Source organism: Corvus kubaryi, unplaced genomic scaffold, assembly GCF_017639235.1.
Source record: "Corvus kubaryi isolate FWS band 111438036 unplaced genomic scaffold, C.kubaryi_AGA036_p1.0 37387, whole genome shotgun sequence".
Classification (NCBI taxonomy): Eukaryota; Metazoa; Chordata; class Aves; order Passeriformes; family Corvidae; genus Corvus; species Corvus kubaryi.
In genome coordinates this window covers 15,778,299-15,803,221 of record NW_024581129.1, presented here as the reverse complement: position 1 = coordinate 15,803,221, position 24,923 = coordinate 15,778,299, and the positions used below count along the sequence as shown (strand labels likewise).

Here is a 24,923-nt window from a genome sequence, read left to right as displayed (position 1 = left end):
CTGTTTTGAAAGTTATATGAAGGGATTTCATGCTCATCAGCCACAACCCATTCACCAGCCTTGCCCTCATTGCTAACAAAGGCACATCAATCTGCATCTCAGGACTCGTATACACGAAGCAACATAGGTAAGTAAATCAACCCCCTTTCCCCGCAGGCATTTTAGTAATGTCATATACCAATTCTGTACAGAGATAGCTGCTTACATCCTCCACCTCCTCTTTGGGCTCTCGTCGGGCAACAATCGCTTCAGATTTCACTCTAGGAAACAGGAAGAAAGGGATCAAAACAGCAGGTGACACCACAGCTAGCTTTGGGAAGAGAATCAGCTATGGGAAGTCTGGCTGCATCCATGACAAGGGAGCCATCTCAAACCATGTGTACCAAATGTACAAATTCTGAGATGATTCTCTGGCATTTTCCTTCCCTCTGGCAGCACATTACTCTGAACAGCTTCACTGACCTCAACCCCCTTTTTTCAAACATTTGTTGTGAGCACCAAAATATTGACCACTGGAAGAATCCAGCCAGTTTCTATTTCTGAACCAGCATCTACGTTCAAATATTTGATGAGAACTGAGCCATTTTCAACAGGGAAAATGCTGGCTTAAATGCTTCTTCTGGGCTGCTTCTGGTTTCAGTAAGATTCTCTTGATTCTTTGTGATTCAATACAGTGAAAAAAGCCCCTAATGTGAAGAACAGTTTGCCAAAATGGTAAAGAACACCAAACCCTGACAAAAAATATTGAAAGTATTTAAGTGAGTGCTTTTAATTTCTTTGAACTCCTAATTTATGAGGCATTACAAAAGGCATTTAAAAAAATCTCTCGTCTTGCAAGATTACTTTCACTTCAGACATTCTGAACAATGAAGAGACCAGTCTGTGTTACTCTTGGTGATTCTGAGCTCAGACTTCAGAACCTTCTGGATTTCAGCTGGAGAACAAACCCTGTCCTCTGCCCTGAGCTCCTGCAGTCATGTGCACCCAGCCACAATGCAACTGTTCTGCTCTGAGCTCCAGGAGGCAGCTTTGTGTATATGGATGTGAAACCATTCCAGGCTTTGCTGGGCAGTTGGGCTTTAGTTTCTCTAGTTTGAGAGGAAGACAAAAAGTGGCATCTTCCTGTATCGAACTTTAGAATCCCTTCTGCCTCTTCTCACTCTTAACATGAGCAATGAAACAATTACCAATATAGGCATTTAAATATTGCTTGGGCAACTCCATATGAGCTCTTTCAGTAAATGAACGGGCATTCACTTCTCTCAGAGCTATCCTGGCTGCTAGGAGGATCAAGCTCTTGGCAGTTTCCTTCAAAACTACTGGTTTTGAAATTCCCTTTCTTTGGGTGTTTTTGATAGTTGTTGTTGGTTGGTTGGCTTTTAATTGCAAATTTAAACCCTTAATGCTTCGCTCCAGGGAGCCTGGGTTTGGAGCTGCTGCTGCAGAATCCTCATCCTGCCTTGTTGTACTCTCTAAGGTACCTTTGAATGCCAGTGCTAATCCCATGAGTGAAACAGAGTAAAACAAACAGACGAGGTGGGTTTACCACTCTTCACTCCCAGCTCCTTGGGTAATCACTCACCTCTTTAGCTCCTCCTCCAGCTCCTTGACTCTGGTTTCTATTTTGGCTTTGGCCTGCTTTGTTGCTTCCAGTTCTCCCTTCAGCACTTCCTGCTCCCCAGACAGCTGGTCCACCTTGGCAATCAAATCATTCTTCACAACGTTCAAAGCATTTCTTGAAGGTGTGAAAGGGACAATAAGCCAAAATGCCCAAAACCAGCAGCTGTCCATAAAAGAGGCCTTTAACTAAAGTCACAGACACTACAAGGGGAGGTGAAACAAGTGTGTTTAACAACTCAGCCCAGCTATGACTCATGGGAAATTAAACTTTGGGAAGATGGAGCTGCAGAAGAACAGAGAAATCACCATAATGGTTCAGGATGAGGTTTGTCCGTTCCTGTATCGTGACTAACAAACCAACCTCTCCTTTGGAAGATGGCAGAACACTGCAGAAGGCAGGTGTAGAGCAACCGGTATCTATTTTTGACAGAACGAAGTCTGAAACACACCTTTCAGAACTGCTGTCATCTGCAGTTGTGGGTAATTGTAAATGATGGCAATAGAAATATGCAATTCCAATCAGCTCCAAAACATCTTAAAATTATAAAATCAGCAGCTTGCCATCAGAGTAGGCTCTCCAGCTCTCCCTGGGAGCACTCTGCCTTCCCCTTCCCAGCTTCTCAGCTTTAATAGCTGGTTTGCCAGCTTTTCTCAAAAACCAACTCCATTACATTGTCTGCTTCTCCTCTATCAACTACAAAATAGTTGACAAATCAAGTGACAACAGTTTCTTTCCTAAAAAAAAACCTTGCAAATAAAACCTTATTATCATCAACATCCTCACAGAGGCTCAGACCAACACATGGATTCCCCCTGAAGTTAATTTAGAGATTGCAATTGATCTCAGATGGCATCAGGCCCTACCAGCACATGCCCAGAGGCTTTACCCAAGTGCCTGCAGAAAGGAAACAGTTAGGCAACAGCTCAGGAGAGCAAATCTTCTACAAGTGAAGGAACAAGTATTCAGGACAACCAATTAGATAAACAAGTGAGGCAGTTCTGGACAAGACCAAGGTGACATCTCATTTATAACCAGGCAGGTAGGTCAGAGCATGCGACAGTTCCTTACTTGGTCTCCAGCAGCTGCGAGTTCTCCAACAGCAGATTGCCCACTTCTTTGCCCATTCCTGAAAAGAAAGGCCAGGTAGTTTTCACCTGCTCTCCTAGAAACATGCAGCTTTTGTGGCACTGCCTAACTCATGCTCCAAAAAAAGAAATCACTTTTGTTAGGCTTCCCTAGATTCCTGTGTCCTGTGTGGAGAGTGGAGTGTCTCTAGCTGAATCACCAAACAGCACCAGCAAAGACACCCATGTGTCCTGTAGAGAATCCAAATTCAGACCTAGCTTCTCACCCCAGCCTTCACAGACCTCTTTGAGAGGGACAGAGGGGAAAGCTTCACTAATACCAATCAGGGAAGTCCAGGCAGTAACTCCTGGTTCAGCCATGAGCTATTGCAAACATTTTTTATCATTCCTCTCACAGAAAGAAGGTAGAGTTTATGGGTTTTTCACAAGCATAGCAGAACACTGTCCAAGTCCTGATCTGCACACTAGTGATTTTCTTCGTTTCTTAGTATAAGCCGAATTTTCTGTTTGCATGATTTGGGATCATGGTTGTGACAAGTTTCATACACATGAAAGGCTTCCCATTATTGACCTTCTGCTAGAGCAATTTTAACAGGACTTCAGATTGTCCCTTGCTCTATCTAGCTTTAACAGCTTTCTCACAGATGTTTTAAAATGTGAAGTCTCAGTTTCACTACTTCAGACCCACACTCAACACCTACAGCAGACACTCTGCACTTGCACTTGGGCATCCACGTACAGCTGCAATCTGCAGACTGGTTTACAAGAGCATTGACACATCTGGGGCTGAGAGTGAAGGTCGAATTCAGTATTTCATAAAACCGATAAAATTCAGGGACCAAAAGCACATCTGGGTTGTTTCCTGCTGCCAGGGACTTGCTGAGTCCCAGGGTCAGCCTCTGTCTTATAGTGGGGAACAGAGGCCACCTGAGAGCTGAAGACAGGGAGGCCTCTCCTGTTGGAGGACAGTGCTGAGGGGTGCAGCTCGTATCTCACCACAGGTCCCAGAGCATGAAGAAGTCTCCCCACCATCAGTATTTGTCCTGCCCTCTGAACTCTCTCTTCCTTCACAGCAAAGACATCAACAGTTTTCATGACACGTCATTTGCTGATTAATTATTATTTGCAAGAAAATAAAAACAACACAAACTTGAATTAAATGGAAGTTAGAGGAAGATGGCAGCACATGAGAAGTGAGAACACACCACAACACTCCAACATAACTCTTCCCGCAGTTAAACTGGATGAATTTATGATGACAAAAGCAAATTCCCAGCAAGAATGAGTAAGAAGCAGCATTTTCAAAGAACTTTTGAAAAATTAGTGACAGATAATGAATCACTTTGATGTTTCAGGCAGTGTGTGTCAGAGAATATTCCAACAGCACAAAATGGGGAACACTAACTGCACTGCAAACTACAGTGTATTTTGGGTTGGTAAGGTGAAGGATCTATAGCCCTTTTTTTTTGTGACATGCGGCATGTAAGTCAGATGACTCAGAAGACTTCTGTTTATTAAATTCTTTTCTTGCTCATTTTTAGTGATTATACAAATAATCAAATAAATATTTAGCCTGTAAGGCATTAAATTGGCACAAGGACATTAAAGATGCTGAGGAACATCCAGGGAAAGGCTCATCCCCATATTTTTCGGATTAAGTCTTTTTTCTTCATATTCTTGAGTCATGCATCCCTCTCTGCAGCTGTTTTTGGGAGAGAAAGGAATTCTGGGGAAGAGGGTGAGCTATCATGCCAGAACTAAAGGCCACACAGCATTCTGTCAGTATCCTTCACCACAGCTTCTACCTTACTTGTGTGTGATGCAGTGACAGCCCAATGCCTTAACCACACCTCTGGCAATAAAGAACATGATGAAGCCTCCCAGAGCCATGGAATGGCACTACGAGATCATCTTGCACAGGCTGTAATGGGACAGCTCTGCTCTTGGGAAGAAAACTTTCAGTGTGGAGAGACCATAAGGAGACCTCTTCAACCTCTGGGGTGTGGAGCAAATGGAGGATAGGTCTGGGAAGAGCCCTGTCCAACAGAGCTCATCCTATATCATCTTCCTCCCACAGCCAGGCAAACAATGTGAAGCATCAAAGCGGATCATCAACTACAATGAAACAGAAGAGAATCCCCAAACCACCTCTACAGAGCAGCTGCATCCTGCTTCTTGGAGAGGTGCTACCACCACCACAAAAAACCAAACCAAGGTGACGCAAGACATATGGACAGATGATGAGTGAATGGAAGGAATGCAGGAAAAAATAAACATTAAAAAAAAAAAAGAAAACAAAAGAAAACAAAAGAAAACAAAATAAGAGAAAAGAAAAAATTAAAAAGGCCTTCGCCTTACCAAAGAAATCATCCCGTACTATGAGAGCCATCCCATACGAGAAAGGGAACAGAAAGAGATGGGGACAAGGGGGAAGAAAGGAAGAGAAAAAAAGCAGCCATTAAGTACCAGTCTGTAAACAGCAAACAGAGCAGCTCATCAGCACATGTACAGTGTGTGGTGCCAGCACATGTGATGCTTGGTAGAAAGGTATCTTGTTCTGCTGCAGCCTGACCTAACTGGGACTTCACCTTGGAGTGTCACAGAACAGTTTGGGTTGAAAGAGACCTTTAAAACACATCCAGTTCCAGCCCCCTGCCACAGGCAGGGACACCTCCCACCAGACGACGTTTCTCCAAGCCCCATCCAACCTGGCCTTCAACACTCCCAGGGATGAAGCAGCCACAGTTTCTCTGGGCAACCTGTGCCAGGGCCTCACCACCCTAATTGCAAAAGAAATTTTTCTTATATCTAATTTAAGTCTCCCCTCTTTTTTTTCAAAACCATCGCCCCTTGTCCTATCACAACAGATGTCAGGATAAGCTTGAGATGACCTCATCTACTTCTTTCATCTTCATCATTTTCCCTGTATGATACATCCTTGAGTTTCCCATCACCACAACAAAGGCAGGTCAATAGACATTATGAACAGGGTGAGGGAAAGACAGTAGCAGGGGGGAAAAAACCAAAAGTGGGGGTGAGTATCAAAGCTTTCATCTGGCCTAAAAAGGCCCAAATCCACCTCCACACGGCAACAAACTCCAGCTTCAGTGGGAGGTTTTCTGAGGAATGTCCACAAAAAATGTGGCTTACAGTAAAACCAGTTTGAATGAAAAGAAGGGATGATGCCATCCCTTTCTTGGTATCATCACAGAGCCCGCACTGAGCAGTGCCGGGCACAGGGACATGGCACAGCTTGATGGCGCATCACACTATGGCAGCTATCGGGTCACCACCTTTACTACAGGACAAACTTCACCCAGTTTGCACTGTAATCAAGAGAGATCCCCTTGACTTCAACTAAAATTGCATCAGGGCCCAAGTGTATTTTACAAGCAGATGCAAACCTGATGGCAGAGCATGGCCTTGGGGCAGCAAGCAGCTTCCTCCAACAAAGGATAGAGCCACCACCCAACTCCTGCCAGAAAGGCAAAATTTCCACCAAAGACAGAGGCTTTGCCACTTTAACCCATCACGAAAGTGTCTTTAATGTCACTGCCGCAATACCTGAAGGGAGTTGGTTCGCACCAGGTAACCCCCCACAGCCACTGGCACATGGAGGGACCCCTCACAGCACAGGCTGCGGGGAGGACAGTGGGACCCTTACTCAGTCTGTGCCCACCCGACCTCTGCTACAAGTACCCTTCCTGGCAGAAAAAAAGCCCTCTGTTGAGTGAGAGGACAGTGTGACACTGTGGAGCAAACCTGCCCACAGCCACGCGAGAGAAAGTGCATTGAAAGGCAGCAGGAGCATGAGCAGAGCAGGGACCTCCTGCTGCAGGGACCCACCAGTGTGAGGCAACCAAGCAAGGCGAGGTGGGAGAAGTCTGCAAAGCCAACCGTGTTTGGACAAGAGCAGGGGAGTATCACACGTGTATACCACATCATCCGACCTCAACCAGAAAAAAAGAAACAAGGAGAACTGAGCAGGAGATACACACCTGAGAACTCCCCTATGCGCCATGTCCAGCGAAGCACAGAGAGACAAGGGAAAAAGGAAGTGAAAAAGGATCAATCAGTGACTGAAACCAACAAAATCAAAATTTTGTTCAAAAAAAATTAACAATGATTCAGCCATTTCAATGTCAAAAGGCATGAAATAGTAAGGACAGGACCTGCCATAGCTGTTGATGGCATGACTCTACATATAGGACAGGAAAAAAAAAAACAAGGAAAGGTAACCCGTGGTACAACTGCAACCACATGCCTCAGCTACCCCCAGATTTCCAGACGTGAATCTGAGGCAATCAGATCTTCCTGGACTGGGTAAACCTTTATTTTGCCTTTATTTAGTCATGTACCACTAAATGCAGAACAGCTCATTCCCACTACCTCTCACTTCCCCTCCCCTTGTGATTTTAACAGCTGGATCCTCTGACAGTAACTGCTCTCCAGTGATGCTTCAGCTTGAAAAAAATAACTGGTTGCACTTAAAACCTTTTTTTTGTACAGTGTAATGCTGGGACTTAGTTCGATAATCCCATTTCAACTTCTGTACACAACACTGTATATAAACTTACCGCTAATAAGGTTGCATTTTTGTCTTCACCACAGACCCCCTGTTGTTTAATTTCCAAAGCAAATATGGTTGGTTATCCTAGACCTGAATCACAGAATGGCTTGGGTCGGAATGATCACCTAGTTCCACCCCCTGCCACGGGCAGGGACACCTCCCACTATCCCAGGCTGCTCCAAGCCCCATCCAACCCAGCCTTGAACACTTCCAGGGATAGGGTAGCCACAGCTTATCTGGACAATCTGCTCATCACCCTCAGTTAAAAGGACCTGTCCACTGAACACAACCAAACTGCTAGTGATTGTTTGTGTCTGGAAACACTTCGGATAGGGAAGAGCAGGAAGGGAGATCTGGTAGAAGGTGGGGAGCTGAGAAAAGGTGAGATGGGAGAACAGGAGTCTACCCAGAATCACCTATGATTAACAAGTGAATATGCAGGAAAACAGACAACTAGTGCTCCTAAGTCTGTAGGAGAAATAAGGGAATTTGGTCCCCAATACCCATTAGTAAATAATTGTTCTCACTCCACATTTTCTCCAGAATACTTCCTATACAAACCCATATATGTAAAGCAGTATTAGAGGTGGGGGAAACCTGCACGTTTTATTTAATATAATAAAACATGAAGGGTGCCAATTTTGTACCAGAAATAAATGGGATTTTCCATTCTGGAATCAGATTTGCCTGCCAGCCGCTGCTCAAGGTAATTTCTGTAAGTCCTGTTTTTAAGGTCCTCTTTAATGAGATTTCCCTTTCTTTAAGAAACTGAGACAAAAAAAAAAAGAGTATACTGTTTACAGATTGCCAAGTTTTGAGAGACTGGAAGAAGTAATAAGTCTTCACTTAAGTGAGCTTATAGTCATTCATTAATATGATTTACAGAAAGAAGTGAGCTCCAAATATGGCCTAAAGAGAACTCTTTCAGCTTGTGGATCTTGTTTCTTACATCATGTTCATAAAGCACCATTTCCTCCGTGTCTCTTCAGACTCAAAGGTACAGCACAAAGAGAGAACATTCTACCTAATAAAAAAGGCAAAATTTGGGACTGTGTTGACAGATTTTTGTCAGCCCTAAGATCTAGCTCTTTGCTTCTGTCTTTACCAGACTTTCTTTTGTGCTTTTTATTGGGCAAAGCCAAATAAAAGTACCAGTCTCATTTCTTGTTGAGAGACATGACCCCTGAGATCTCTCTGTGCTTCCTCCCTCTGTACAATCAGCAACGTGTGTGTTCATTTTAAAACACTCTTATGTGCCAGAGTCAGTAGCCAGAACTCAGCCAAAGGATTACTTAGATCCATGTTTATCACAAAAAAAAGGCACAGAACTACCTGATTCCATCACAGTCCATCTCCCAGGTTTGAAAAGGAACCAGCCTTCCTATTTTGCTGGCCCGCCATGGGATCACCTGCAAGGTTTCTGCTCCTGTGCTCAGGCCAGAAAATGGTCCCAGCACAGAAATGTCCTCCTTGTAAGCCACGCTGCAGACTTCAGAAACTACACTGTGATCTTCAGGGCCTGCACTTACATGGCAACTGTTCAACAAAGTCTTTGTACATTTTTATTGCAAGTGGTAACTACCAAACAACAGACATCTCACCACACTGAAGTCTTTGGGCAGCCTTATAGCAGGAAGAGGTGAAGCACCTTTCACTTCATCCGATATTGTAGTGAACAACCATGCAAGATTTGGGCAACAAAAAGTTTTTGCCCTTTGAAAACAACAATCTGCATTTCTTGCTGATCACTGGGTCAGGCTACAGGGTAATCCCAAGAGGAAGTGGATTTCCAGAAGGCAGGAAAGTGGGAAGCACATTGTCTGAAGCCATTCATACGCCAAGCAAGTAAATTTCCAGAACAGTAACTCTTTCAAGCCAATAATACCTGATACCCCAGCCATTTTGGGGGGAGAAGAAAAGCAGCAGTTGGCACAGTGATCAGCAGACAGAGCTGCAGAATCAACCCAAGGCTCCTTGATAAGGAAGCACCCAAGGACCAAGATAAAACATATAGTCAGTGGCAAGATTATCTGTGGTTTTAGTGCTCTGATTCTGCTAGGAAGAGAGCTCCTGATAATGTATGGAGCTGGCTAACCAAAATTCATTCCACAGCTTTAACCATCACATGTAGTTCCTGCTGTCAAGCTTCCCTTTAAGCAGGAGCCCCAGCCCTTCTGCAAATGGCTACCAGCATCCAGGGGATTCTCAAACCTGGAAATCTTGCTTTTCCTTCTAAATTCTTGATTTTGTAAATATTTGCACAGATTGGCTCCCATTGCAGGCAGAGAAAGCCTGTGTGTTCATCCTGAGTCTTCTGCAGATTTTTTTTCTTCTGGCAATCTTGAGTTGAGTTGAAGGTGAAACAATAAATGATTTTATGCTTTAGGCAATGGCATGAGGGCTCTATTGCATGCTGCAGGGCTAGCACGATTTAAAAAAACCCCAATCCAAACATACCCATATCAAAAAGCCATTTGCGAGCATTCTGATGATAGTCTGGTTCTTGTTCTTAATTCCAGTCACACTATTGGTTGTAATAGTACAATTTCACAAATACTTGTCTTTCATCAAACAAGTAGTATTGTATTCACTCCTTTCCAGTTTTCAGTCCACACCTTAAAGGTTAAGTTTTTGGTTAATCGGGCAAAATCTATCCCCCCTGCAGAAACATATGCTTTTTGAGGGCCCTGACACAAGACATATCAAAGCTGATGCAAGTACCTTCCTGATTTGGGCAAAGGTGAGCTGCTGCAAGTCTGCGTGACACACTTCAGCTCATTCTTTTGTGGATATATATATAGAACCAAATTTGTAAGATTATTCATAAGCATTACTCTATATGGATTGTCTCCAGAAAGGAAGCGTTCGCTTTCAGATCAGATCTCTTGCCAGTAAGTACACATAACCCGTTGTTTCTGGAGTCCTCATGTGTCCTAAGGCTCCTTAAAGCAAGCAGTAACATGGAAAATGAGCTACACTGTTATAAACTCTATCACCTGCCTGTATCACCTGAGTATTCAGAGACCACTTGTACTGTCCTGATGCAGGAAAACAGCAGGAATTAAGAATATGCTTAAATTCTGTCAAAAATCAAAATCTAGATACTCAAGAATCCAATACAAAAGGTACGGACAGGGCTCAGAGGGCTCCCTTGAGGCAAAGCTGCTTCTCTGACTGCTAGAGAGTCCCAGCCAGGAACACAGAACACAGCCTGGCTGCAGGTATTACAAACACTTTCAAAACCAGCCTAAAAAGTGAATTAATACATCTCTTAGGCTGACTGTAAAACAGTAAATACTGCATTACAGACCATAATTCCACATCATTTAAACATCAAAAACTTAACTAAATGAGTTACTTCCTTACAAATTTCAAACAAACTCTTTATTCTGCGTATAAAATTACTGGGGGAGGAATTTTGGGCCAGAAACAGAAGCAGCAAATTTTGTCTTCAAATTATTTGTGTGGGAGAATCCTGTAGAAAAATAACTTACGCACATAAAGACAACCCAAATAAAAGTTACCTAATAGCTGAGATTATTTTCTAAGTAATCATTACTGTACTGCAGGTACATGCTTCTGTCACATGTATCTCAATTTCCATGCATTCTTAAAAAAGCTAAACATCCAAGTTCTGAAAGAAAAAGAGAATTTAAATGCTTCTAGAAGCTTAATATAGTATCATTGTACCAGAGAAAACAGAATGGTTCTAACAAGGTTTTACCTAGCAGATCTGCTCCTTCATCAACATCTCCAATGACCTCAGACCCCGCTGTGGAAAGTTCATGGTACAGGGAGTCTGTGTTGATGCCAAATGCTTTGTTCACAATCCCCTGTGTTGGGCTGTTGTTGGAAGCAAAAAAACCAGAAGGAATCTTGTTACTTAGCAACATTTAAGACCAAACATTTATCTTTGAAATACCGAGCATCCCAGACTGTTGCAATCAAAACCCCGAGAGCACATTCCATCTGTTCGCCATTGGCTGAATGAGGGAACACACCGAGTAAAGAAAATAGCACGTGTTATTCCCCATATCACAGAACCATGGAATGGTTTGGGTTGGAAGGGACCTTAAAGGCCATCTTGTTTCAACCCCCTGCCATGGGCAGGGATACCTTCCACTATCCCAGGTTGCTCCAAGCCCCATCCAACCTGGCCTTCGACACTTCCAGAGATGGGGCGGCCACAGCTTCTCTGGGTAACCTGTGCCAGGGCTCCAAATATGACCTAGAGAGAACTCTTTCAGCTTGTGGATCTTGTTTCTTACATCACATTCATGAAGTACCATTTCCTCCTAGTGAAGAATTTTTTCCCAATATCCCATCTATCCCTGCCCTGTGGCAATGGTAAGCCATTCCCCCTTGTCCTGTCCCTCCAGCCCTTGTCCCCAGTCCCTCTCCAGCTCTCCTGGAGCCCCTTTAGGCCCTGCAAGGGGCTCTGAGCTCTCCCTGGAGCCTTCCCTTCTCCAGGTGAATACCCCCAGCTCTCCCAGCCTGGCTCTAGAGTAGAGGGCCTCCAGCCCTTGGAGCACCTCTGTGGCCTCCTCTGGACTTGCTCCAACAGCTTCATGTCCTTCTTGGGCTGAGGACACATCTATCATGCACAACGTCAAAGCTCATCCAGAGCTTGCCCAGAGATTTACTCTGAAGTCATATAAATTGAGGACTATTGAATATTTCACAGAAAAATTTCAACTTGCAGAAGTGCTCAGCTTTGACCTGTCAGATTCTGCAAGGATTCCCATGCTCCTATCAATCTAGATAGAAACCTCAGACAGCAGTAATACCAGGTAAGAAATTCAATGCTGAAAACAGCAATGGCCTTTTTACTTGGCCAACCACTAAGTGTAATCAGCCTGAAGGGTCCATTTTCCCTTTGGGTAAGCCTATGTATTAAAAGGCTTCTTCTCATGTCCCCAGATGTATTTAAATGAAGGTAAATCAAAGTTAATAGTTTTTAGTCTCATCAGATAAGGGCACATTTCCATCTCTCAGTGTCTTTGATACCATCAAGAATCTTCTCACATTTCTTGACAGCCTCATGGCTCAAGCAGCAAACAGCTGTTACAGGATGCGCAGGCAAGGCAACCTCTGGGATTGTAGCTGTCTACTCTAAAAAATTGTCTTAATGTGGGTTATAAACACTTTGCAGTTCCCTGCCTTGTATGAGTGACATCAACCAGCATGAAAAGCAGCTGTGCAATTTCTCCAGCAATCTATCAGAAAGGTCAACACCAGTGGAGATGATCTCAAGTTGTATTGCTTCATTATAACATAAATAATCTCAGTGATTACAAATGGAGTGTAGTAGCCTCTGATATTGCAGTTACAGTGCACTGCAAAGAAGAGGGAAAAAAAGTGGATTTTTCAATTACAGAAAAATTCCAGCTACCAAGACTTCTGAGAGCAATGAGGAAGTACAAATGGTGCCGTGATGGCACCGCAATTAGTCAGTTCACGCAGTCCGATGGTCAGCACAAATGGCAAGAGAAACCAGCACTCTGTCTGACCTGGAGACCTAATTCAGACTGAACTTTCCTCTGGCATCGAGCTTTCAGAGCCGTATGCATCATGAAAGCACTCTGCTTTCAGAGCAGCATACACACTGTCAGCAGTCCAAGTCAGGCCGTGTCTCCTGTAGCTCTCAGTCTCACCACTTGGAGCAGAGATTCCTGCCCGAAGAGCTCCGGTGCATCAATCCTCTCTGTTTCCTTCTTATGCTTGGATTTGACCCATTTTTTATCTGATCTCATCAGTCACTTTTGTCTTCCCCACACAGAGCAGTTTCAACTCCCTAGATTCCTCCTGACCCTAAAAATAGTCCAGGCATCCTACATGTCCCAAGGGGAGCTTAACTGTGTGTGCCTTCCCAGCTGAGAAATGCACATGTTATTGCTGCTCGTACCCTTCTCAGTGGGGGTGCTCAATAGGGTGGGCAAATCCAGTCCAGACTGGGACCATGGGATAATCTTGCCTTCACTCTGCCAGAGTACTGTATTTTCTGCATACCTGTAAGACTTTGGGTTTTTTTTTTCTGGTATAGTGCCAAATTACCCACTGGACAAGGGTAAAAAGTAAACTTTAGTAAAAACAAGTCAAGGTACCTAAGTTACTAAGTCTAGACTAACACATGCCTCACAGAAATGTGGTGCCAAAATTAATACCCTTTAGGAAGCCTCCTATTTAGCACAAAATGGGTGATGGGTAGGGACTAGAGCAGCAGAGTAGTTTAGTAGAGGTCTGATAATTCTTCTGAAAACTCTGTTGAGGATTTGTAGCCACTTCTCAGTGCACTCATGGTTCACAATTGCTCTGATCAGCCTCACCTGGGAACCCCACTCACCCACTGGTCCCAGGGCTCCCTTTGACCTCAGGCCTATGCCTTCAGTCCTTTGCTAAGCTGCACCTGTCTTTAGTCCTGTCTCCTGCTGCTCATGGGTAGCACTGGGACTGAATTCATACTCTTGCCTTGTCTGGAGCTGCTGACGGGGCTCACTACCAGTGATCTGAGCCTCCCTGCTCAGAGCCTGTGGGACTGGGATTGCTGAGGTTACCTCTGCTTGTCCTCCCTTGGGAGGCAGCCCTGCCTCTACTCCTCAAACACTTGAAAAAATTAGAACTGAAATGAAAAAATCTTGAAGTTTTAAAATGGAGGTCAGAACTGAGCTCTTATTAGACAAATGCACCTTTTCCCACTTCCTGACAGCTTAAGCCCATGTCCTCTTTGCTTGTCTTAAACCTTCTGCTGCTCCATCATTTCTCCAAACTCCCTGACCAGCAAGGCAAACGAGCCTAGTCCTGGGTCAGCTGTACATATCCTCCTGCAGATCACCAGCAGGCATCTGCCCTTTTGGAGAACCCAAAGCAGATCAGGACCTCTGATACTAGGCAGAATATATGGCCTGTCTCAGCTGCATTGTGAGCTCGCTGTGAGCCAGAGCATCCATTCCTCACTACTTGTGAAGCCAAGTGACAGAACACAAAGGGAAAAGCCACAATCAGTACCTGCTACCCGTGCGTTCCAGGCGGGGATCCTGACACATGTCCAGCTCTGGGGTAGAATCAATGATGTCCTGGACATCGGACCACTCATCACTGCTGCCCATCCCTAGGTAAGACAGTATATATCACATACAGGATCAGGACTTTCAGAGAATGGCATTTCTTAAAGGTATTTTCATAGCTTTGAATATCGAGGTTTGAAAATGTCATGGTGCCATGTTCAAAATCTTAAAATCAGAACAGAAAGTGGCTGAAGGTGGCCTCTCAATTGCAGAGCAGGAACACCATAAGCATCCCCCTTCCCAACCCCATTCCAGAGCATCACCAAAGTCACTGCCCTGAATACTCACTAAAATGGGATAAGCAGAAATATTTTATCCATTGAAATAAATTCCAAAACCCCTTTTTTATCTGCCAATAAAAAACTCTTCCATCCCCATACAGCATTAGCTGAGATCGAAGGCAACACAGCGATTTTCTGTACAGCTTCACAGAAATTACTACTGTTAGGAACTGGCACTATTTAGTTTTAATAGAAACATGTTTTCAATACAAATTCTCAAGTCTACACTGGTGTAGATACCCGTTACAGTGACACTTGACTTCAAAACCGATAAATGAAATTCGGTTTCTGTGTAATCTACAGCCTGAAGCCAGTATTTAAAGAATAAAGAATTTCTTCATCTTGTTAAGTCCCATTTATTGGGTACCAAACTCTTCAAAAGCTCAGACTTGCACCTATTCGGAACAAGCAACATCAACAGTGTCTGCTCACACTAGGGAATTCCTGAAGGATTAACAACCTCACTTCTGAATTACATTAATCCCTCAATGACATTAGATGCGACATTTTTGACCTTTCCAAATGATCTCAGTAGCCAAATATATGAAGTCCATGACAACTGGTGTGTTGCTTTCTTTCAGGCTTGCATTGTGTACCCACTGGCAGCAAACCCAGGCTGGAAGACAAAGTGTGATGTAGATCTGCTGCCAAAGCAGGCATCCACGTCCAGCGGGTCTAACACAAACACAGCCTTCCTCAGCTTTGTTTTACCAAGCTGGGAAGCTTTTCTGCAAATACCTCTAAGTACCGTTTTTGGTAGCTCAGCTCTAACGCACATGCATCACTGACAGACATTTTAATTACATATGCATAAAATACATGATTAAAATTCAAGTATGTGCATTACTTCTAAGCATGGAGAATCGATTTTGCATTAGCGGTGAGAAATAGTAGAAAGGTTGAATATGCAGAGCACATAAGGAAGACACAACTATCTGCTTTGAGCAAATTCCACAATATCACACTTCTACCAAGAAAGTGCAATAAAAAAAGCTTCCACCTCACAATTGCACACATATAGGACGTATGACTTTGACCCAAGATATCTGTTGATTGATAGTAAATGAGCTTGTAAAGCAGCAACTGTAAAATCAGGGTATTTATACGCGATTCAAACTACTGACATCCACACTTATCTTTCCTGATGAAGCGTTACATGGTCTTGCCTTGGCCAGGATCACAGCCAGACCACAATCTAACAGCAGGCTGTGCAGAACCCATATGCTTCCACGGACAACTACCCTAGTCTCTGACAGATGGACATCTGTGACCCTGAGGACCCCCTCAGGAAAATACAGACTGGGACTCTGTCATGGCAGTTCTCATTCAGTGCTACAGCAAAAGATGTTACATGTTGGTTTATAGTCTTACTTTGTTAGGAACCAGCCTGTGCATGTTAGCAGAGGAATTTCTGCTTTAGTAGTAACTTCTGCTTCCCATGTAATAACTCAGGTAAAAAGACGATCAGCTGGTTCAGATGCCAACCTCAGAGACTTGTGTTTACCCCTAAGCTCCTGCAGATTATTCTAATGACCTTTAATAAGTCTTACAGTCCTTTTGTATTTTAAGTTCATGACCTGTAAAACAGATCACTTCTCGTTTCTGATGGCCACTGCAAGTCTCACAATCCAGGGTGAGATCTGCTCAGACACTACATGGGCACAGCTAAAGGGCCTTTTATCATGTTTATTACACCATTTAATTATTTAACAGCCTGGTGCTAAAGCTTAGATGATGGCTTTCCTGACAAGAAATCATGAATTCAAATTGCTAAAGGACTCTGGAAAACAGAGAGAAAACAACTGTAACTTCCAAAGATTTGGGAGTGTTCTTATGTGAGAAGAAGACTAAAAGAAATTAGCTAATTTAGCTGAGAAAAACAGCTGGATACAATTGGTTTTTTTAAGCATATCACAGTGTGGGATAAGTGCACAGAGGGAAAATAATTATTTCATCTGACGAATTTGCCATTTTAACAACTGGATATAAAATACTTACGAATAAATCTGGAGAGAAAATGAAATATAAGCTTTTAACTGTCATATTGATGAGGTCCAGACACAGCTTCCCAAAAGCTCAGCCTAACATGCGACTTGAGTGCTCATGAAAGAGGTTCCATGACATGAATGCATGCTACTGCAGGACACTGAACTCAGTAACCTCTTCTCATCCTGTGAATTCGTGAAATTACTCATATAACTGATGTTTTCAAAAATTTGCTACCCAAAAAACTGCTAACATCCAATTAACCCTGTCTCATTCATGTACCTTTCCAAGTCAGGCTTCCTCAGATTCCATACTTACAGTGCAGTCTCCCAGCCTCTCCCTGTAACACAGAGACACCAGCACTGGGAAGTTGATTACGTTAGTGACCAAGTACCTGAGCTCCAGCTGCCATACCTATACTGACATTCCTCATCTCCTGTGTGACCTGGACTTCCATGTTCCGGCTGTTCCGCTTTTCTCGTGCCCTCTTATTACTCTTGGTGGTGCCACTGGTGTACTCGCTGATGGGCTGGATGCTCTCGTTTAGAGGGGTGACAGCGGCAGAGGGCACAGATGACGTGGGAGTATTGGACTTGGTTCCCGTGGTGCTCGGTGTGGCAGCTGCTGAGGACTGCCCAGATTCAGACATTTCGTCTTGGGGGCACTGTGGCAATTCCAGGGTGGCAGAACAGAAAGGGAAAAGCACAATTATACATTTCAGTTAATGTCCCATTTGCTGGTGTATGGATGCCTTAAAGCATTATGAGTATGGCTCTTGCTCACTGTACCAGTTACATGTCCCAGCGTTTGCTGTGACACCGGGCACTACCACCACAGCGAAGCAGCGAGTTCTCGTGCTGAACTCAACAAGCAAATCCCACCTGTGAAAGGGCTGATAAGCTTCCTCCTTCACTACTGAATACTGGTCTTCACAAATCACATTGGTATGTGATCTGAAGAAAGGTGGCCTTATCGCAGGTGAAAAGCACCTGTAGCTCACACTGACTACAGTGAAAGCTGAAGGGCTTTGGCACTTGCGGCAAGCCAGGCCAGTGTTTCCCAAAGCTGGAAGGCAACATGGATATTGCTTGGAAAGGATCTGAAGTGGCCTCTTAAAAGTCTTGGCTGATGTCATTACTGTAAGCCACCAACACACCTGCATGAGAAAACAGCAAACTGGTTTTGCCACTAAACTGCAGAAGCAAAGTGGACACTTGTCTGGGATGGTCTGGCTTGTCTGGCACAGCAGACCTATGTCCTCAAACCACCTTATGCAGAGCTAGGCAGGTATGGGTCCAGCTTGAGAACACAGCAGATGTGGTCTTCCACTTCCAAATGGCAGGATGACAATACTCAAGAACTCAGAAAGGTGAGAAATGAACACAGGAGATGGATTCCCAGTGTGGAATGTGCAAAATGGCTCTTGGTTTTAACAGACATTACAGCCCCACTTCTTGTACCATTACCTCTTGAGGAGCAAGGAGTCTTCAAGGCTTTGCAGGGTTTTACACTGTGACCTGTGTTTGTCAATTAAAGCAGCACTGCTTCAGTCAGACAAGGAATGCCCTGACCAGCACTGTGACCTCTCCCAGACCCAAATGAGATTTCCCCAGTCTTAAGGGCAGCCCATCCTAATAACCGCCTGCAGGGAGGTGACATAATTAATGCTGAGAGTTATATGTGACAGTGAGTTGCAATTGGGTGCAGTGGCGTTCAGCATCTGCACATCCAGACCCAGCTTTCATCTTCACCACTGGCCTCTCACCTCCTGTGGAAGTACTAGAGAGATCCCGGTTCTGCTCAGAGGCTGCCCTGAGCTCCCCAACCTTGGAGCTGTGACGCTGTTTCACTTCGCTCATCTGGAAGTCTCATTCCAATAACAGCTTCACAACATGACAAAAAAATCCAATATGGGATGAATGAGAAGACTGAAAAAAATGGTGACTTAACCCTTTGCAGCCATATTTTTGTTAAATCTGGAATCTTCCTTTAATTAGACTGGCCTCTGTATGCTTATTTAGAATGCCCTGCTGCACATTGCACCGTAGAAATCAAAGGGTTTATACTGCATCTGCGCATTCATATTGGAAACTCAGGTTTTTTTAAATGGCACTACCATGAAATGCAATCCACGTTTTGTTTATTTTCTGCATCGTCAGTCCAAACAGTATCCGCATTCCCACAAGAATATCCAAACCATGTCCCTGCACATATGCTGGTTTTAGCATCAAGACTGAGTTGAGAACTTTGCTCTTAGGCTGCTACATGTGAAAACCACACTTCCCACCTCTAGTTCATATTCCTGGTTTAGGAGCTACTTTCCTAATATGTAAAGAAAAAAAAAAGAATCAAATGGGATTTTTGATAATAAATAGAATCCAGTAAGCCTTGGACTACCTCAACTGCAGTTTGTCTTCTGTGCTTTCTAATGTACAAAGGGACAAGAGTATCAAGTGTGAAATGCAACCATAAAACCTCTTTCCCCAAACAAAACTGCTGTTGGATGAAAGAATTCAGGGATGTTCTTGGACCCAGTGTAAGTCTATGAGAATAACCAAAGTTCAGGAGCATCTTAGCTGTGTAAGAGACATCCAGGTGGGTCCACTCCATTTGTCATTCCTTGTTCTTATGAACCAGATGTCATTCAAAAGCCCTGGACCATCAGTATCTAAGGGTGATCTTTGTATCAGAGATATCCTGTAACCTCTTGTTTATAGACATAACCTGCCCCTTACACAGAACACATGAATAAGTAACTATCCTGGTCTTTCACTACTCTTTGGTTACAAATGTGAGTTCTGTATTTACCTAGAAAACCTACTTTATCAACCTTCCAGCCTGCATTGGAGAAATTTCTCCCAAATGTAAATACTACAAGCATGCTCCTCTTCACAGCCCAGAAGCTGGTATCTTCCTTCTATTGTCTGGGTGCTCTGTTAATGCTAAATATTGCACTAAGAGTACAGCTCTCCAGCACAGGAGGCTTTCTCCAAAACCCATAGCTCACCCAAAGAATACTCTCCACAGCCACCACTTACCTACAGCCATACCTGTCAACCTCCTAAACATCAACTGTGTAGTAGTGACCTCCAAAATGCATTGTAAAGGCCCAACATTCATAGCAGTCACATGTCACCATGAGAAGCCACAATTGTATGGTTATAACACTGAAAGCATAGTACATAAAAACAAAAATGTTAAGGACTTTCATCTCCAAAACACTGTATAAAATAAATGTACAACTGAATGCAAAAATAAAATAATGACAGCAACTAAAACAGAAAATAGTAATAAAAAGTAAACAAGGACACTTAAAATGTAAGTACAGTACGGCCCCATGAAGAAGGAAAACTAGTGAGAATAGTCAGGTACGTACTGGGAAGGTGAGTTGTGTGAGTGATGTCAGCAAAGTATCAGAGCTCTGAAGAAGAGGCAAGGGGGGCATGAGCCACGCCGCTGAGAAGCCAGTCACACAGAGGATTTAAGAGATAGCATTTCACTCACAAGAGTGTGCAAGAAGCTTGTGGGAGGAAAATCTGCATTCCAAACTAGCAAGTCAGTCAATCACAACTAAAGGTAACTATTCATTGATTTGCTCCATACTCATGTAACAGAAGTCTTCCACAGCACAAGCTACTTAGCTCCACTGTACCATCTAGCCTTTATCCAAGCATTCTACTCCGAGTCTGTCTAACAAGCACCAACACGAATCCCAGCACGATACATTTGGAGCAGCACACTGCTACTTCCACACAAAGCTTTCTTGGAACCAGATTTTTTTGGCCTGATACCACCACCACCAAATAACTGAGATCCAGTCAATGCTCACAGAATGGTTTGGGTTGGAAAGGATCTTAAGCATCACCTAGTTCCAAACCCCGTGCAGGGCGTCTTCCCTGCCCAAAGCAGAACAACCTCTATGACCTGAACTTGGACACCAAAGCTTCCCATTTATCTGGGTTGCTGCTGCATTCCCCTGCAATGCAGATGCTGGGTTACTTCTTTTGCAAGTTGTCAATGGGACCACTTAAGGAATTAGACCTTAGCAAGGTTGTGGAAGATGGATCTAACCACAGTGCCCACTCAGCTCTTCTCTAAAAACTAACGCCCACTGCCCAGCCTGATCACTGCAAGGTCTATTCACACTAAGGTGTGCAGCACTGCTTGCACAGCCTGAGGAATAACTGATTCCAAAGGTGGGCTGGGCTCTGCACATTTTGGTTGTGCTGGCACAGAACTAGTATGAAGAAACACATTCCTGCTCTGTCCTCATTTCCACCATCCATTATGTTATTGTACTGTGGCACTGCTATTCCCTAATTCCAGGCAGAGCTTTCCAGAAATGACTGTAGGACCTGAATGGCATTCTGCAAGTTGCTGTATTTCCCAAACTCTAACACTACAGTAAGGACTGGATTCCAACCCTCCATCCTAGGCAAAGATATTTTGGATTTCCAAATTCCACAGTGGCAGAGAGCTGACAAGGTGCTGATGTTTGTGCTGTGCTAGGTCTGGCTGCTCTACAGAGGTAATGTTACATAAATTAACTTGCTGCTTTGTTTTCTGAGTAAACTGTGAATTTGTCTGTGCATCAAGAAGGCCACTGCTGTAGAGTCCCTCAGGTGAAAGCCCATTCATGGAATCTGGAGACAGGTAGAATGGGTACAACAAGCTGGGAATTTCTTTATCTCCTCTTTGACTTTACTGCCTCAGTGTATTTTATAAGGATCAGTGATTCACAACTTTTCAAAGTGATTCACAACTTTTCAAATGGAGACCAGTCCTTGTATGCGACACATAAAACAGCCGATGTTCTACAAATTCCAAGCAGAGAGAAGGCAAATTTAATCAGACACTTCTGAAGTAGAGCAGAAGCTCTGTGAGGTACCAGTGGACACGCTGAGCTGTGCTCAGCAGAGAAACCAGTGGCTCTCCGACCTGTCACTAGGCATTTGTGGAAAATCATTTTAAGAGAAGAATTTGGTGGGATCCTGAGCACAAAGACTTTACAAAGTCTACACATACAGCTCATGGGAAATGTGGGTCACCATGCACAGCCTAATCTGTAAACAGCTGCACTGAGCTGTCAGCTCAGAGCACACCACTTGGGCCTTGGGGCTCAGACCAGTCTCCGAATAGCAGAGTGGAGACCCCCGAATGGCAGAGCAGAGCACAAGACATGTCAGGCAGCACCAGGAGCTGCTCCAGTGCAGCTGCAATGCTGTGAGGATTTTGGAAGACCTGGTACAGAAGGCAGAGCAGTAACGGTGACAGATGTACTGAAGGTAGACAGTGCAAGTCTAGAGCAGTGATTAGGCATAGGAGGAATGTAATACCTTTAAGTGCAGTGCAAGACTTGGGCATCCAGACAGGATAAGAAGGAGCTCTTTTTAGTGAAGATAGGAAGGTCAGGAGATCAGTCAAAAATGACAAACACTTAAGGGCAAGTGCAACCCAGTGCCCGGCCCCACTTGAGTTGCAGAACCATTGCTCTTACCAACGTGGAGAGAAGGGACAGGTTCCACCATGTCCTCTCCCAAAAAAGCTATTAAGAAGTGAAGGATTTCTCTTCCCTCAATCCCTAACTGCCTCCACGAACATCCCTCTCAACTTGGGGCCAGCCAAGTAAAGGAGATTATCCCTGAGACAAGCAGCATGAGGAGCTGTGTCAAATCCTTCCTGCACCATATGCCAGATCTGCAGAAGAATATCCTCCCACCTCCAGCACAGCTACTATGGGAGCAAACACATAGGGAGAGGCTGCAAAGGGTTACGGACACAGATTGTCTCCAGCTTAATGAAAATGTGAGATGTTATCAACAGCGAGAGAGTGGGAAACCCTTGCTCTGTGATGGTCTAGAAAACCTTGTAGCTGGAGTTGGACTGCAGCTGGCCGAGGTCACTCAGGTGCCAGTGGTCCAGTGTTGGGACGATCTTGGCCCCTATCTGCCCACGTACCATGCCATCAGCGAGGGGGAAGACATTCAGGGAGTTGGGACGTTCCTTCCTGCTAAAGAGACAAACAGGGAGAGAGAGGAAAGCTGTGTTAGCCGTGTACAAGGTTCTGATAGAAAACAAACAGCACACCTAGTGTATGTGAAATATGAGACACTAGAAATGGGACTGCAACCGTTACCCCCATGTGGCAGCTGTCTGAACTCCCAACTTCCACACTTCCTTGGTGTTGGCTGCTCAGTCCCACAGTGTTACTGCTAGAGTAATACCTCCTCCTGGGGAGACTCTAAGAGGGAGAGAGTCAGTGGCCATAACAGGTACAACTGACCGCTCCATCAGCATGAGAAATTTAGGGGAACACAAAAGTGCAGGCAAACACCAGCCAACTTAAGTCAGTGCTTCTTCTGAGAAACAAAGGTTCTGGGGGAAAATAAGCCACAGCAAACAACTCTCACAGCAAAAAAATAAAAGCTCCCATAGCTTCTAGAGATGTCGTAACAGGGTGAGGAATAATGCTTTTAAGTGTCATCTACATGAAACTTATGACATTCCACCCGAAATCTGGCAAGCTTCAACAAAAGGAACCAGATGGATTGGATCACTTCCAATTTTAAGCACGGGAGTATTTGTACTCTTTGATCCTCCCTCCATACCCATATTACAATGCACTCGCAATTCAGAAACTAAACAAAGATATAAATGAATGCATCATGCATACTGCAATGTGTCTCTAAGTGTGTTCTATTCATCTTCTCCTTTCTGGCAACTGCAGGTGACTCACTAGCTGCAGGTACGATTCTGAACATAAGAGCTGGCACAGATTTTGAGACCAAGCTTCCGTGGGAGAAAATCTAGAGCAAGCAGTGGAGGTGGAAAGGCTGTGGCAGCAGCTTGCCGAACCCAGCAATTGGTTCGGGATACCTCTAATTGACTCCATTCCCTGCAGAGCTGAACTAAATTGATTCTCTGTGTGATGTGCACCCACACTCCGACTCACTCGTATTTCACCTACTCCTGCACAGGGTTTCTGCTTAATTGTGGGGGTGTGATGAAACCTGCCCTTGTGTAGCACACTGTTAGTAACAGCAGACCTCCATGTGCCTTTCTGTAATGATCATCAGCATTGGGTGTCATGCCAAGGGCTGCGAAACAAGCGCAGCCACCTCACCTGTGACTATGGCAAACAACTGCTACAGGGTCCCTGGGACAGAGCAAACACACTAACACAGGGGATGGTACACCAGCCAGCTCTTTTAGGAAGGACAGAGGTGGAGTGCCCAGCAGAGGAGGCAACGTTTGCTGAGAAAAACCACAGTGCCTAACCTTCTCAGTCCCAGCATTGCCCAGCCACCACAGCATGCTGCACTGATGCATTAGTGCCTATCTTCAGTAGACAAAAAGGCCTCCTGTGGCCTGTCTCGGATAGGCAAGATGGGGCAGAAAGGTGTTTACAGTGTGGCCTGCTTGGGATGCAGTTTTCCTAGGAATCTGCTTTAAAATCCTCTCCTGAAGATACTAGACTCGTACATGGAAGTTTCATACACAAACCCTCTTAGAAAGGAGGCATGTAACTGGATTTTGGAAGAACACAGATCACTGACACAACATCATTAACCTTCTCACAGGTAACAAGCAATAGGACAAGAGGAAATGTCCTCAAGTTGCACCAGGGTAGGTTCAGGTTGGATACTGCAAAAAATTTCTTCACTGAAAAAGTGGTTAAGCATGGAAACATGTTGCCCAGGGCAGTGGTGGAGTCACAATCCTTGGAAGCATTCAAAAACTGTGTGGATGTGGCACTTTGCGATGTGATTTAGTGGGCATGAGGGTATTCAGTTGAAGGTTGGACTTGATGATCTTGGAGGTCTTCTCCAACCTTAATGATTCTATTATTCCTCCACAGATTCAAACCCAGACTCCTATGTGATAGAATTGTCCGTTTCCTTGTAGCTTTTCCTTTCCACTACCAAAGGCATCTTGCTGCTTGTGCCTTAAATAATCGCTGATGGTTCAGAGAAAACATTCCACTGCTGTTTGTCTAAATCCCAATTTATGACTGTAGCCTGCCACTTACTCCTGCTCCTACTAGGTCATGATGCCAAAGGACAACTACCTCTGCCTGTCTGCTGGTAGGTACCTCTCTATCCCACTGCTATCATTCTAAGACCCTGGAAGTTTGTAACAGCTGGGTTTCAAGTTTCTAAATAATATACTAGGCAAATATTTTCCTCCTAGGAAATCTTCACCCTGGCACTGATCCAAGCACCACAGAAAGTAGAGTCAGTTATGTGTAAGAGATTATGAAGGGATTCAAAACTAGAAATCAGAGCCACTTTATGCCACAAAACCAGAAAATTCCTA

The 24,923-nt window shown here is 44.2% G+C and overlaps 1 protein-coding gene across 31 annotated transcripts in view; it reads right to left on the bottom strand.

Moving 5' to 3' along the window:
* The window catches only part of MAPK8IP3 (mitogen-activated protein kinase 8 interacting protein 3), a 73,331-nt gene that overhangs the window by 21,625 nt on the left and 26,783 nt on the right, over nt 1-24,923 (bottom strand). For 6 of the 31 annotated variants that reach the window (XM_042037650.1, XM_042037661.1, XM_042037651.1 and 3 more), the window contains 9 exons: nt 22,473-22,617; nt 17,022-17,271; nt 14,282-14,384; nt 11,001-11,119; nt 6,705-6,716; nt 5,065-5,082; nt 2,690-2,747; nt 1,583-1,735; nt 179-260 (listed from right to left, as the gene is read on the bottom strand). In XM_042037650.1, coding sequence (XP_041893584.1) covers nt 179-260; nt 1,583-1,735; nt 2,690-2,747; nt 5,065-5,082; nt 6,705-6,716; nt 11,001-11,119; nt 14,282-14,384; nt 17,022-17,271; nt 22,473-22,617 — 940 coding nt within the window. Of the gene's footprint in view, nt 1-178; nt 261-1,582; nt 1,736-2,689; nt 2,748-5,064; nt 5,083-6,704; nt 6,717-11,000; nt 11,120-14,281; nt 14,385-17,021; nt 17,272-19,645; nt 19,750-22,472; nt 22,618-24,923 lie in introns of those variants that run through there. The other 25 variants (XM_042037670.1, XM_042037672.1, XM_042037673.1 and 22 more) reach the window with 12 other exon arrangements.